General features: G+C 42.5%; 1 protein-coding gene across 2 annotated transcripts in view; it reads right to left on the bottom strand.

Annotated features, from left to right (window-relative positions):
* The window catches only part of LOC308330301 (ceramide transfer protein-like), a 35,001-nt gene that overhangs the window by 17,513 nt on the left and 923 nt on the right, over positions 1–16,565 (bottom strand). For both annotated transcript variants that reach the window (XM_080785136.1, XM_080785137.1), the window contains exons 2-7: positions 14,931–15,065; positions 11,755–11,871; positions 8,759–8,866; positions 7,690–7,816; positions 5,154–5,237; positions 4,054–4,214 (exon numbers count right to left, since the gene is read on the bottom strand). In XM_080785136.1, coding sequence (XP_080641262.1) covers positions 4,054–4,214; positions 5,154–5,237; positions 7,690–7,816; positions 8,759–8,866; positions 11,755–11,871; positions 14,931–15,065 — 732 coding nt within the window. The remainder of the gene's footprint in view (positions 1–4,053; positions 4,215–5,153; positions 5,238–7,689; positions 7,817–8,758; positions 8,867–11,754; positions 11,872–14,930; positions 15,066–16,565) is intronic.

Raw genomic sequence — 16,565 nt, 5'->3', positions numbered from 1 at the left:
CGAACTCGTCCGAGCTCTAAATAGTGTTTCCTTATAATGCCGTTCCATACACAATTACACACACACATAAACACACACACACACACACACAGCGTAGCTTTACTCTGCGCTGGTAACCAAATGCAGCCATGTGAGAGTGCGCACGCACAAACACACACACATGCGCGCATGCACACACACACACACACACAGAGGGAGAGAGCAGGTGGTTCCAGGAGCTAGTCTTACTCAACTGAAACGTCTTCCCTGTTTTTCTATTCTCTGGCTTTAGGGTTGGGCCGCGCGCGCGCACACACACACACACACACACACACACACACACACACACACACACACACACAGAACTGGTTTTACAACATCAGCTGAGCAGAGGCGGGGAGGAATAGGCGTGTGTGTGTTTGTTTGTGTGTGTGTGTGTGTGTGTGTGTGTGTGTGTGTGTGTGTGTGTGCATGTGCGCGTGTGCGCGTGTGCGCATGTGTGCATGTGTGTGTGTGTGTGTGTGTGTGTGTGTGTGCATGTGCGTGTGCATGTGCGTGTGCGTGTGTGTGTGTGTGTGTTTTCCTCGAGGCCATGACACCAGGCATTCCTCTACAGTGTGAACCAGGGTTGCCAGATTTTGCGAGAGAAATAAGCGACTACACTATTTTAATAAAAAAACTACACTTTAGAAACAAGAGCAAATAAACAACTACACTTTAGAAACAAGACCAAATAAACAACCACACTTTAGAAACAAGACCAAATAAAAAACTACACTTTAGAAACAAGACCAAATAAACAACTACACTTTAGAAACAAGCCCTAATAAACAACTACACTTTAGAAACAAGACCAATAAACCGCAACACGGAATTACCAATATTTACACTTTAGAAACAAGACCAAATAAACAACTACACTTTAGAAACAAGCCCTAATAAACAACTACACTTTAGAAACAAGACCAAATAAACAACTACACTTTAGAAACAAGACCAAATAAACAACTACACTTTAGAAACAAGACCAATAAACCGCAACACGGAATTACCAATATTTACAAGCAACTTCATAGAGAACTTTACAGAAAAAAGAGCCCAAAATCGCTCATTATAAGCAGACATGGCAACACTGGTCTGAACTCTACACGGTGGCAGTTGGAGTTCCACTCATTGTGACGACAGCACAGGGAGAACTGTGGGACTTGTAGTTCATGTGGGAGTTGTAGTTTATTCCACTCGCTGTGATGGTTGGAATGGCTTAGTGTTGACGACAGAGTACAGCATCTTGCAATGGGTCTGGACTACAATACCCAAATACTTTACTAAGATACCCATGTACCTGTCTAGATACTTCACTAAGATACCCATGTACCTGTCTAGATACTTCACTAAGATACCCATGTACCTGTCTAGATACTTCACTAAGATACCCATGTACCTGTCTAGATACTTCACTAAGATACCCATGCACCTGTCTAGATACTTCCTTAACTCATTCATCGCTTTTAAGAAGTGCCAAAAAGTCCCTAAGCGCCAGTCTCTATACATTTTTTTATTTAATTTTCATTTTCATTTTTTTGTTTAAAAAAAAAAAAAAAAAAGAAAAAGTTTTTTTTTTTTTTTTTTTGTCCAATGTTATACCCGTCTGAAAAAGACGACAAAGACGTCGTTGGCGCTGTGGGAGTTGCTAAAAAAGAGGTCAATTAGGTCGTTGGCAGACATTGAGTTAATGTCAATTCACACCCACAACACCAGAGGGAGCTCTACAAACGACATGAAACCCAGATTTGGCTATATAATTGCGAACGCAGTGAGCACTTACTATGAGACCTAGCAGATCATGTCTGTGTGTCTGTCTGTCTGTCTGTCCCGCTATCCAAATATGGAGTGTGTTGCATCAGCAATCACTCAGCTCCATATATGGGCACAAAAGGGGCCAGGTACACTCAGCTCCATATATGGGCACAAAAGGGGCACCATATAAGGAGTCCCCAAAGCAGCTATACGTCCAAAACTCAAATATGTACGAGCTGCGTTCGCTTCCCGCGTTTGCGCGTCTTACTCGTTTATATATATATATATATATATATATATATTTCTGAAAACCCTCATGTTTCTGTGTCAGTGGTAATAATATATAGAAACATGAGGGTTTTCAGAAATGTCAGGATTTATTAAGACATTCTGTAGTGTTCTCAAGTGTAAATGAGTTAACCCATTTTGGTGTTAGCATTATGATATGCTTTAGCTATTGAAAAATAGCAGACCTTTAAGCTCATATGAGCTTATAGGTCTGCTATTTTTGAAAAATCGAAGAACGACTGACATAGAAACATAGCTTTTTCAGAAAACTGTCTTATTGTTTTATTATTTGCTTACTGATTTATTATTAGACATTTTGTAGAGCGTGTTCTCAGGTGTAAAATGGGTTAATGTGTGACTGTACTTCTGTGAGGTTTATATTTATGACTCATAACTATCCAGTCTGTAATCTTTAAGATTAAGCAGGTTTGGGTGAGACGCGTTTGTAGCTGATTGTTGCTTTTTACAAGGAACACACATGCTTTCTGCCCACGACTGGAGTTACAGCCAGCCAGCTTATTGCACAAGGTGTGTGTGCGTGTGTGTGTGTGTGTGTGTGTGTGTGTGTGCGCGTGTGTGTGTGTGTGTGTGTGTGTGTGTGTGTGTGTGTGCGTACCAGTGTTGATTTAGTAGACTGAAACTAGGACGAATAATGTCTGTCGACTACCTTTTTCCACTGACGAAAACAAAAAGGAAAATAAATGAAAACTGGGCCATGGTGTAGCAACTCATTATGTAATAACTGCTCATGATGTAATAAGGGCTCAAAAAAGGCTCATAATGTAATAAGTTAAATGTAATAAAAACTCATAATGTAATAATCAGCTCATAATCATGAGCGCATAACGTAATAACAGATTTTTCTATAAAAGACGTGTTACGTTATGAGTTGCTACAATAAGGCAGCTCATAATGTAATAAAAGTTCATAATGTAATAATGGCCCATATTGGTGAAAAAAAGTCTAGTCTACATTTGTCAACAGAGGTAATAACAATGACAGTGTAAGACTTTTTTCACCAATATGGGCCATTATTACATTATGAACTTTTATTACATTATGAGCTGCCTTATTGTAGCAACTCATAACTTAACACGTCATTTATAGAAGAATCTGTTATTACGTTATGCGCTCATGATTTTATTACATTATGAGTTTTTATTACATTTAACTTATTACATTATGAGCCTTTTTTGAGCCCTTATTACATCATCAGCAGTTATTACATTATGAGTTGCTACAAGCTCCTAAAACATTATTTGACACTTTGGTTGTTGAGAAACAGCTTCTAAAACATTATTTGACACTTTTGGTTGTTGAGAAACAGCTCCTAAAACATTATTTGACACTTTTGGTTGTTGAGAAACAGCTCATAAAACATTATTTGACACTTTTGGTTGTTGAGAAACAGCTCCTAAAACATTATTTGACACTTTTGGTTGTTGAAAAACAGCTTCTAACCATTATTTGACACTTTTGGTTGTTGAGAAACAGCTCCTAAAACATTATTTGACACTTTTGGTTGTTGAGAAACAGCTCCTAAAACATTATTTGACACTTTTGGTTGTTGAAAAACAGCTTCTAACCATTATTTGACACTTTAGTTGTTGAGAAACAGCTCCTAAAACATTATTTTACACTTTTTGTTGTTGAGAAACAGCTCCTAAAACATTATTTGACACTTTTGGCTGTTGAGAAACAGCTCCTAAAACATTATTTGACACTTTTGGTTGTTGAGAAACAACTTCTAACCATTATTTGACACTTTTGGTTGTTGAGAAACAGCTCCTAAAACATTATTTGACACTTTTGGTTGTTGAGAAACAGCTCCTAAAACATTATTTGACACTTTTGGCTGTTGAAAAACAGCTTCTAACCATTATTTGACACTTTTGGTTGTTGAGAAACAGCTCCTAAAACATTATTTGACATTGCGTGTGTGCTCTGTGCGTGTGTGCGTGCTCTGTGCGTGTGTGCGTGCGTGCGTACCTTGTCCAGCCTCCTCTGCCAGCTGTCCTCTCGTTTCAGCATGATCTCCATGCAGTGGCTCAGAGTGGACAGGATGCCGGCCGTCGTGGCCTTGAACGTGATCGCCTCGCCTTTGAAGTCGATGCCGTTCACCGTGCACCTAGGACCGGCTGGAGCGCACACTGTGACACGCACGCGCACACACACACACACACACACACATGCATGCACATGCACGCATGCACGCACACAGGCGCAGAGCGCGCACACACGCACAGATAGAGAATACTTTATTGGCAGTTAAAAAAATGACATCCATTTAGAACACACCAACGTGTGAAATCATTCCCAAATTAACAAATTAACACATTTTTCCTTATAGACTTTTCACAAAGTATTTATTTAAAGACCTTTTAAGCGTCGTACGAAGCCAACTCGAGTCGTGACAAATCATGACAACAAACACAATATTTTGGACCAAACAAATAATTACAAAGGAGAAAAACAAGAAAAAAAAAGTGTTGTAACCTGCCGTTTTTTTCTTCTTTCTAATTATTTGTTCGGCCCGAAATATTGTGTTTGTTGTCATGATTTGTCACGACTCGAGGATTTGTACGAAACTTAAAAGGTCTCATTTCCTGGGCCCTGGTAGGGGGCGGAGCTGGGCCCTGGTAGGGGGAGGGGCTGGGCCCTGGTAGGGGGCGGAGCTGGGCCCTGGTAGGGGGCGGAGCTGGGCCCTGGTAGGGGGCGGAGCTGGGCCCTGGTAGGGGGCGGAGCTGGGCCCTGGTAGGGGGGGAGGGACTGGGCCCTGGTAGGGGGCGGAGCTGGGCCCTGGTAGGGGGGAGGGACTGGGCCCTGGTAGGGGGCGGAGCTGGGCCCTGGTAGGGGGAGGGACTGGGCCCTGGTAGGGGGCGGAGCTGGGCCCTGGTAGGGGGAGGGACTGGGCCCTGGTAGGGGGCGGAGCTGGGCCCTGGTAGGGGGAGGGACTGGGCCCTGGTAGGGGGCGGAGCTGGGTCCTGGTAGGGGGAGGGACTGGGCCCTGGTAGGGGGGAGGGACTGGGCCCTGGTAGGGGGCGGGACTGCAACGCTATATACACACACACACACACACACACACACACCGTTGTTGTTGTTGTGAAGACAGTCTGCTGCTCCGTCAGGACGGGTGGACGAAGCCAGGAAGTCCTCCTCGTCCTCCTCCGCCACTAGGGGGAGACACCACAGGAATGCACATGGAGTTTAACACGGTAGCAGTAGCAGTAGCAGTAGCGGTAGCGGTAGCGGTAGCGGTAGCGGTAGCGGTAGCGGTAGCAGTAGCAGTAGCAGTAGCAGTAGCAGTAGCGGTAGCGGTAGCGGTAGCGGTAGCAGTAGCGGTAGCGGTAGCAGTAGCGGTAGCGGTAGCGGTAGCGGTAGCAGTAGCAGTAGCAGTAGCAGTAGCAGTAGCAGTAGCAGTAGCAGTAGCAGTAGCAGTAGCACTAGCGGTAGCAGTAGCAGTAGCAGTAGCAGTAGCAGTAGCAGTAGCAGTAGCGGTAGCAGTAGCAGTATTAGTATTTGTAGGAGCCATTATGATGGTGCTATATTATTGGTTAGGTTTGGCATATTATTTTTGAACACTTGGTGGCGCTGGGCTTTAGATTTGACAGCACTGGGTGTGTATTTAGAGGGTCACTCAGGTGCACTGATCAGATCAGACAGGACACAGGAGGGGACGGTGGGCGCACTACCGCTTCTGACCAGCAGCAGCAGAACAAGAGACACACTTCTACAATAACATCACTGGTATGTTCATGTCCATGATTTCAACTGCTCACTTCAGCTCAATAAAGACACCAGAACTGGATTCAAGACTGGACCCAATCCATCTGTTATGTTTCTGTTAACCCATTCTGACCTGAGATCAGATTCTAAAAAATGTCTTCTACATCCTGACAGTTTTCTGAAAAAAAGCTATGTTTCTATGTCAGTCGTTCTTCGATTTTTCAAAGATAGCTAAAGCATAACATAATGCTATAACACCAAAAGGGGTTCCCTCCCAAAATGGGTTAATACTCTGCGTAGGATCACTCCCAGCACCTGTGACGTAACATGCAAATATATATTGGAAGGTGAAAGATTGCCGTTACAGTCATTAGTGGCAGTAGTATTAGTATTACCTGTGTCTCTGTGTATTAGTATTACCTGTGTCTCTGTGTATTAGTATTACCTGTGTCTCTGTGTATTAGTATTACCTGTGTCTCTGTGTATTAGTATTACCTGTGTCTCTGTGTATTAGTATTACCTGTTTCTCTGTGTATTAGTATTACCTGTGTCTCTGTGTATTAGTATTACCTGTGTCTCTGTGTATTAGTATTACCTGTTTCTCTGTGTATTAGTATTACCTGTGTCTCTGTGTATTAGTATTACCTGTGTCTCTGTGTATTAGTATTACCTGTTTCTCTGTGTATTAGTATTACCTGTGTCTCTGTGTATTAGTATTACCTGTGTCTCTGTGTATTAGTATTACCTGTTTCTCTGTGTATTAGTATTACCCGTGTCTCTGTGTATTAGTATTACCTGTGTCTCTGTGTATTAGTATTACCTGTGTCTCTGTGTATTAGTATTACCTGTGTCTCTGTGTATTAGTATTACCCGTGTCTCTGTGTATTAGTATTACCTGTTTCTCTGTGTATTAGTATTACCTGTGTCTCTGTGTATTAGTATTACCTGTGTCTCTGTGTATTAGTATTACCTGTTTCTCTGTGTATTAGTATTACCTGTGTCTCTGTGTATTAGTATTACCTGTGTCTCTGTGTATTAGTATTACCCGTGTCTCTGTGTATTAGTATTACCTGTGTCTCTGTGTATTAGTATTACCTGTGTCTCTGTGTATTAGTATTACCTGTTTCTCTGTGTATTAGTATTACCTGTGTCTCTGTGTATTAGTATTACCTGTGTCTCTGTGTATTAGTATTACCTGTGTCTCTGTGTATTAGTATTACCTGTGTCTCTGTGTATTAGTATTACCTGTTTCTCTGTGTATTAGTATTACCTGTGTCTCTGTGTATTAGTATTACCTGTGTCTCTGTGTATTAGTATTACCTGTTTCTCTGTGTATTAGTATTACCTGTGTCTCTGTGTATTAGTATTACCTGTGTCTCTGTGTATTAGTATTACCTGTTTCTCTGTGTATTAGTATTACCCGTGTCTCTGTGTATTAGTATTACCTGTGTCTCTCTCTGTGTATTAGTATTACCTGTGTCTCTGTGTATTAGTATTACCTGTGTCTCTGTGTATTAGTATTACCCGTGTCTCTGTGTATTAGTATTACCTGTTTCTCTGTGTATTAGTATTACCTGTGTCTCTGTGTATTAGTATTACCTGTGTCTCTGTGTATTAGTATTACCTGTTTCTCTGTGTATTAGTATTACCTGTGTCTCTGTGTATTAGTATTACCTGTGTCTCTGTGTATTAGTATTACCCGTGTCTCTGTGTATTAGTATTACCTGTGTCTCTGTGTATTAGTATTACCTGTGTCTCTGTGTATTAGTATTACCTGTGTCTCAGTGTATTAGTATTACCTGTGTCTCTGTGTATTAGTATTACCTGTGTCTCTGTGTATTAGTATTACCTGTGTCTCTGTGTATTAGTATTACCTGTGTCTCTGTGTATTAGTATTACCTGTGTCTCTCTGGAAGTCGTCCTTGTCCACACAGCCGTCAAAGAACTTCTGCAGAGTGTCCACCTGTCTGCACAGGATGTCTCTGAACGTCTCCATCTCTGCTAGCTTCTCCCTCAGTGTGTGAGCCTGAGGAGAACCATATACCATGTTACTGAAGATCTGAGGAGACCATGCACCATGTTACTGAAGATCTGAGGAGACCATGCACCATGTTAACATGAAGGTCTCCATCTGAGGAGACCATACACCATGTTACTGAAGATCTGAGGAGACCATGCACCATGTTAACATGAAGGTCTCCATCTGAGGGAACCATACACCATGTTACTGAAGATCTGAGGAGACCATGCACCATGTTAACATGAAGGTCTCCATCTGAGGAGACCATACACCATGTTACTGAAGATCTGAGGAGACCATGCACCATGTTAACATGAAGGTCTCCATCTGAGGAGACCATACACCATGTTACTGAAGATCTGAGGAGACCATGCACCATGTTAACATGAAGGTCTCCATCTGAGGAGACCATACACCATGTTACTGAAGATCTGAGGAGACCATGCACCATGTTAACATGAAGGTCTCCATCTGAGGAGACCATACACCATGTTACTGAAGATCTGAGGAGACCATACACCATGTTAACATGAAGGTCTCCATCTGAGGAGACCATGCACCATGTTAACATGAAGGTCTCCATCTGAGGAGACCATACACCATGTTACTGAAGATCTGAGGAGACCATACACCATGTTAACATGAAGGTCTCCATCAGAGGAGACCATGAGGAGCATTACAATATGCTACTGAAGCTCATCCTGAACTGGTCATGAGCGATAGAATAAGGTTGCCACATACAAGCGGCCAAAACACACACACACACGCGCGTGCGTGCATCCGTGCGCGCGTCTGTCTGTGCGTGAGTGCGTCCGTCCGTGCGTCCGTCCGTGCGTGCGTGCGTGCGTGCGTGCGTGCGTGCGTGCGTGCGTGCGTGCGTGCGTGCGTCCGTGCGTGCGTGCGTGCGTGCGTGCGTGCGTGCGTGCGTGCGTGCATGCGTGCGCGTACCTTGAAGGAGGAGGTGCTGGTAGCAGAGAGGACGGAGGCTGCTGAGGTCAGAGACAACATGGAACCATGACGTCTGAGAGAGCTCTCTGATCCGTAGCCTGACTCGGCCTGGTAGAGACACAACATTCAACACTTTATTCTCTCTGATCCGTAGCCTGACTCGGCCTGGTAGAGACACAACATTCAACACTTTATTGCCGTGTCAAAAGAGTCGATTGGAATTTGTTTCAGTGCACTAAAAACAGACACATAATCAGACAGTAGTACAAGATACAAAAGTACAGACATCATATGAGGGGGACCAATAAATAAGAAGAATGCAAGACGTTACAATTCATGTTGAATAAATAAATAGCAGTTCATCGTTTTACAAAGCAGCTTCACGCTGTAAAGTGCGAGTGAAACATAGACACACACAGAGAGAGAGAGACAGAGAGATCATTACATTTTACGGCATTCATAATTCTGTTGGAGAAAAATTAAAAGAGATGGAACTGAAGGAACTGAATATCTCTCGGAACAGAAGCAACGCCAACGTTCTGACGGAATGTTACGCCAGAAGCAGTTCATTTGTTAATGTCGGGTTATTATTATTATTATTACTATTATGTTTTTTTTTTATTAATTATTTAGTTTTTTGCATTTGCAAAATCCAGCTTTTATTTAAGGAATATTACACGAGAGGGTGGGGGTTAACGTGATTATTGCCACGACAGGGATGCGGTCAGGAACGAGACGGAGTAGAATTCCGATTCATTGAATTCTGAAGTGGCAATAATCACGTTAAACCACACCCTCGAGTGTAATATTACAATTATACAACAGTTACCCTTAAAACTAATAAAATGGCTGAAAAAAAGAATATTTATTTTAATGACAGATGTAGTCACTACGACCACAAATGTCCCCCCCACCCAGTTTGCTGGGAGAACAGAGCAGCTGCATTCTTTGTTTTGATTAGGTGTGGAGTGGTTTTGAGGCGCTTCCTATTCATGCCAGTCCACTTCCTCACAAACAGTCCGGTTCCGGATGTTGCCTGTCTGTGTTTATTCATCTCCATGCCCAAATATGGAGGAATGACGTCATAGTATTGACAGCAGTATTGTCTTTAGCTAATAGCTATCCTGCAATATGACGTAATCATGGAATGACATCACAACCATATCATTGTTCTTTATAAATAACAGTGTGATGCACTAAACATCAGTTAGTGATTTGCAACAAGGAAACCTGAGCTGCCTTCATCCTAACAAGTTAGTCTGTAAGTTAGTTGTCAACGCTCATTGACGGTGGAGCTGCTGTCTGAAATGTTTCACTGGACGATACATCTGGAAGGAGAACATAGGAAGTACCAGGCTGCTGTGGTGGTCGGACACGAGATCTACTGCTTTGGAGGAGACGTAAACCAGAGGAGACGAGATCACATTGAAGTACACGTCTTCAACACAGCGTCTTTATGCTGGAGGAAGTTGACCCCAGGGACCCCTAGAACAGGAGAACCTCACCTTGAGGTTCCCTCCAGGCGCTGGGGTCACACAGCTGTGCTGATAGAATATACTGTCTACCTCTGGGGAGGGTGTCCTGCACAAGGTTATGATTACTGCAACGTGCTTTATGCCTTTGATGTCGACGCCCACACATGGTTCAACCCACAGGTTTCTGGGACCGTTCCAGAGAGGAGGAGGAACCACTCAGCCTGTGTGTTGGGGAAGGTCATGTTTATCCACGGAGGAGAGACCAAGACTAGATCCACTAATGACATCTACAAGTTGGACTCCACCACAATGGTCTGGTCTTTAATCAACACCAGAGGAACTCCACCTCCTGTTTCATGGTGTCACTCTGCTACCATCATCGGGTCAAAGATGTTTGTATTTGGGGGCTATGGGGGGGGTCAGCACTACAACACCATCAGAGTGTTTGACACAGAGACCAACCAGTGGATGGACACACTTTCTGCACTGCTTCCAGAAGGATGCTATGATCATTCAGCCTTTACCTACAATAAAGAGCTGTACATATTTGGTGGCCGTAATTATAACAATGACCATTACTTCAATGATCTGTGGACATTCAACCCAGAGACCTTCTCCTGGAAGAAGGTTGAGCCCAAGGGGAAAACCCCACATGGGATGAAGAATATGTGCTGTTGCATGCTGGGAGATCGGGTCATCCTCTTTGGAGCAGACAACAGACCAGGTGACCTGTATGTCTTAGACTTCAGTCCTAGCCTCAAGATATTATGTAAGCTAGCAGTTATTCAGTACGGTCTGGAGCAGTCTGAACTCACACACAACATCAGGTGGGAACTGGCAGCCATGACTAGCAACAGCAGCTGAGAAAATAAATATACCGGTAGTCCTAAAACTGAACAAAAACAGTGAGAAAACTCGAATAAATAAAATAACCTAATAATTTGACAGAGATGTGTCAAGTTCAGCTCCTGTCTCGGCTGCTTTGTGTGCTACATGCGTAGCCACATACGTATTAACAGAAGCTATGTTTAGCTCGCTGCGTAGCCACATACGTATTAACAGAAGCTATGTTTAGCTCGTTGCGTAGCCACATACGTATTAACAGAAGCTATGTTTAGCTCGCTGCGTAGCCACGTATTACGTACACGTGTGGTGAGAGCAGAAGAGTAGTGCTGCCAATGAATATTCCATATTCCAATGAATATCCGAATGTAAAAAAAAAAAAGAATAATCAAATATTTTAAATTCAGATTTAAATTTAAAAAATAACAATAAAATTGCTGTGTGAGTTCTGCCGAGACTCTGTGCCACGTAAACTAAAACATTACACACAAAAATTAGGCTATTAAGATAATTATGAATCATTCATTTGATCTCGCAAGACTCAAGAGAGGGCATTTCTCAGACCGTACAGCACCGGACCATATAGATGAAGAAAGAGAACGTTTTACAGCATATTAGGCTGCAATATTCATATCTATATTCATATTAAGGGTACACAGTTCGTAGGGCAGTTCCTACCTTGTGAAGCTCCACGGACTCGATCCACTGGATCCGCTGCTCCGGGTCTTCGGCTCGGAGGTACCACACGCTGTCGTTGACACTGATGTCGAAGCGACACTCGTCAAACTCATGAGGCTGAGAGAGAGAGAGAGAGAGAGAGAGAGAGAGAGAGAGAGACACAGAGAGACAGAGAGAGAGAGAGAGAGAGAGAGACACAGATAGAGAGACAGAGAAAGGCACACACACACACACACACACTCATTAGGATGTGGACACACACACACACACACAGATGAGGCAGCTTGTTACAAAAAGACACATCATATTCTCGTGGATGTCGGGGAGAAACCTCATAACTCATTTTTTTAGGTTTTTGGCATAATTCAGTTATTGAGAAAATATGCTATTGATCACCCTTTACGTCTGTGTGTTGTTCTATTGAACACCCTTTACGTCTGTGTGTTGTTTCATAACTCAGTGCTATTGAACACCCTTTACGTCTGTGTGTTGTTTCATAAATCAGTGCTATTGAACACCCTTTACGTCTGTGTGTTGTTCCATAAATCAGTGCTATTGAACACCCTTTACGTCTGTGTGTTGTTTCATAAATCAGTGCTATATTGATCACCCTTTACGTCTGTGTGTTGTTTCATAAATCAGTGCTATATTGAACACCCTTTACGTCTGTGTGTTGTTCCATAAATCAGTGCTATTGAACACCCTTTACGTCTGTGTGTTGTTCCATAAATCAGTGCTATATTGAACACCCTTTACGTCTGTGTGTCGTTTCATAAATCAGTGCTATTGAACACCCTTTACGTCTGTGTGTTGTTTCATAAATCAGTGCTATATTGATCACCCTTTACGTCTGTGTGTTGTTTCATAAATCAGTGCTATATTGAACACCCTTTACGTCTGTGTGTTGTTCCATAAATCAGTGCTATTGAACACCCTTTACGTCTGTGTGTTGTTCCATAAATCAGTGCTATATTGAACACCCTTTACGTCTGTGTGTCGTTTCATAAATCAGTGCTATTGAACACCCTTTACGTCTGTGTGTCGTTTCATAAATCAGTGCTATTGAACACCCTTTACGTCTGTGTGTTGTTTCATAAATCAGTGCTATATTGATCACCCTTTATGTCTGTGTGTTGTTCCATAAATCAGTGCTATTGATCACCCTTTACGTCTGTGTGTTGTTCCATAAATCAGTGCTATATTGAACACTCTTTACGTCTGTGTGTCGTTTCATAAATCAGTGCTATTGAACACCCTTTACGTCTGTGTGTTGTTCCATAAATCAGTGCTATTGAACTGTGTTGCTGTGTGTTGTTCTATTGAATATAAGGTTTTCTTAATTTCCTGAAAAATGAACATTTTGGAGCAGAGATAAAATACCGTATATGAAATTGAAAATAATAGAGATCAAATAAAGATAATCTATCGTGTCCTAATGGATGGACGTTGGTTATGATTATATACATATTATGTTTGGAGTCATTGTGACAGAATGTGTTTTTTTAACCCATTCTGGGCGGGAACCCCTTTTGGTGTTAGCATTATGCTATGCTTTAGCTTTTGAAAAATAGCAGATCTACAAGATCGTAGCGCGCCACCGAGTGGCGCGCTACGAAATGAATGAAAATGTGCCTCAAATTTGGAATATTTTTTTTTCAGAACAAACGTTTTTAACTCAATTCTTTGCTTCTGGGGAGGTCCCTGGAACAACATATGTTACACTATACAATTTAGGCATTTATCAGACGCTCTTAATCCAGAGCGAGAACAAAAAAAACATGGGAATACATCACATAAAAAGCATTTATCATGAAACATGCGTAAGCTAAGAAAGTAACAGTGGAATATCTATATAATGAAACTATACATATGAACTATACATATATACTATACTATGCTATACTCTATGTTCCGATGGGGGGGGGGGTCTCGGGGGCCAATTACAAATCATTTTTGGGGTCCTTGACATGAACTATTGAGTGATGTAGTGTTGTTTTCGTCGACTAAAACTAAGACGAAAAATGTTCGTCGACTACCTTTTTTCACTGACTAAAAACAAATGGAAACTAAATGAAAATTAAGCTACGATGACTAAAACTAAGACTAAATATACTGACGATTTCGTCGACAAATAAAAACTAGACTAAAATACTAGGAAGGGACTATAGTGGACAAGAGATCCAGTATAAGTCATTTTACACTTGGTTGCATGCTGAAAATAGCCGATCTACAAGCTCACAACGCGTCGCAATCGGCTATTTTCAGCAAGTGTAAAAACACTCATTACGACGGCATCAACACCCGCCAAAATACATTTTAGTCGACTGAATCAACTGTAGATTTAGTCCACTAAAATCTTATGACATTTAGTCACACCAAGACATTCCAGGTGACTAAAATGTGACTAAAACAAAATCAAGTTTCAGTCCAAAGACTAAAGACTAAACTAAAATAGAAATTTGCTGCCAAAAACAACACTGGAGTGATGTAGGCCTATAGAAACATAGTTATTTCAGAAAACTGTCAGGATTTAGAAGACATTTTCCTTCAGGCCTAAATGGGTTAACGTCCTTTATTTTCCCAGTTCGGACGGAATGGATCCATGAAGGGATAACAACGGAATACCGTTGAGTAATGCACAATGACACACATTCATTCAGCGCACGCACACACACACGCACACACGCACACACACACACACACACCATAATGTCATTATCCAGAGAACAGGACACTCACGCGCTTTCATTTGTTGCCACGGAGACCGCACACACTTTAACACAACTCTGTCTAGTGTTCACGCACACACACACACACACTTTAACACAACTCTGTCTAGTGTTCACGCACACACACACACACACAGCGCGTCATGTGTTCAAGTCCCGTTCATAACGACCTTTGCTCGCTCTCTCTCTCTTTCTCTCTCTCTCTCTCTCTCTACTCACAGTGATGACAGCTTTACTCAGACATAAGGCCCCCTGTAGGTAGTAACAGGTACTCACAGTGATGACAGCTTTACTCAGACATAAGGCCCCCTGTAGGTAGTAACAGGTACTCACAGTGATGACAGCTTTACTCAGACATAAGGCCCCCTGTAGGTAGTAACAGGTACTCACAGTGATGACAGCTTTACTCAGACATAAGGACCCCTGTAGGTAGTAACAGGTACTCACAGTGATGACAGCTTTACTCAGACATAAGGAGCCTCTGCATCCGAACTCTCTCTCATCCTCAGACTTGTAGTAACTCAGAGTGTTGTTCTTCAGAACCACCCAGCGGTCCTGCCAGCCGTGGATGTAATTGGTCCACTGAAAGACAAAAGAGAACGATCCGATTGGTCCACTGAAAGACAAGAGAACGATCGGATTGGTCCACTGAAAGACAAAACAATGATCCGATTGGTCCACTAAAGAAACAAAACATGACCCTATTGGTCCACTGAAACATGTGTGAGTTACAGACCCATACGGGTCCAATTACGTGGCTCGGCGCTCGGTGCCATGAGCTACGAGCTTGTAGATCTGCTGTTCTTCAAAAGCTAAAGGCCGACAAAGACTGATGCAGATGCAATGACGTGACTTGGCCTGTTGTAGCGCCACCGTGAGGCTGATTTGAATAATGTCAACAAGTGATAGGCATGTAACGATTCACTCAACTCACGAAGATACGATTTCTCACGATATAAAAAAACATATATATATATATATATATATATCTTTTAAATTACCGTTTTTTTAATTTTATATAATTTATCTTCCCCCTGAGATTTCTTATTTAACTACATTGCAAAAGAAGTAGCATTACTTTTGACAGTGCAGAAACATAATTGCCTTCCTTGATGAGCATCAACGACCATCATCACCTGGACACAGTCACAGACACACACTGCTCCTCTCTACAGTCACAGACACACACAGCTCCCCTCTACAGTCACAGACACACACAGCTCCTCTCTACAGTCACAGACACACACAGCTCCCCTCTACAGTAACAGACACACACCGCTCCCCTCTACAGTCACAGACACACACCGCTCCCCTCTACAGTCACAGACACACACACAGCTCCCCTCTACAGTCACAGACACACACAGCTCCCCTCTACAGTCACAGACACACACACAGCTCCCCTCTACAGTCACAGACACACACAGCTCCCCTCTACAGTCACAGACACACACAGCTCCCCTCTACAGTCACAGACACACACAGCTCCCCTCTACAGTCACAGACACACACAGCTCCCCTCTACAGTCACAGACACACACAGCTCCCCTCTACAGTCACAGACACACGCAGATAGATACAGTCTAAGTCAAAGTTAAACTTTTAAACTTTGCAATGCCAGGCAGAAAGTCTATATCAGTTGTTTGCAATCCTTTTTCATATCGAGTGTGTGTGTGTGTGTGTGTGTGTGTGTGTGTGTGTGTGTGTGTGTGTGTGTGTGTGTGTGTGTGTGTGTGTCGATTAAAGCAAAACACCTCCTCTACAATACCAAGCTTTGTATCACACACACACACACACACACAGTTGAACTAATCACTAACCAGGTGATAACATTAGTCCAACTAGGCAGAGATAAGAGAAGCATTTCAAACTGTTAGGATTTAGAAGACTGTAGAATCAGGTCTGATTGTCTAGGGGGTCCAATTGGTCCCTCTATAATAAAGGGTCTATATAAACAGATACAGGGTGTATATTGAACCTTACAGGGGGTCCACCATGGTCCCACTATAATAAAGGATAAACAGATACAGGGTGTATATTGTACCTTAAGGGGGTCCACCATGGTCCCTCTATAATAAAGGG

This window comes from Protomyctophum bolini (genome assembly GCF_963924005.1).
Source record: "Protomyctophum bolini genome assembly, chromosome: 16".
NCBI lineage: Eukaryota > Metazoa > Chordata > Actinopteri > Myctophiformes > Myctophidae > Protomyctophum > Protomyctophum bolini.
Note: the sequence above shows the minus strand (reverse complement) of the source record. Positions and strands in the feature narration are given on the sequence as shown.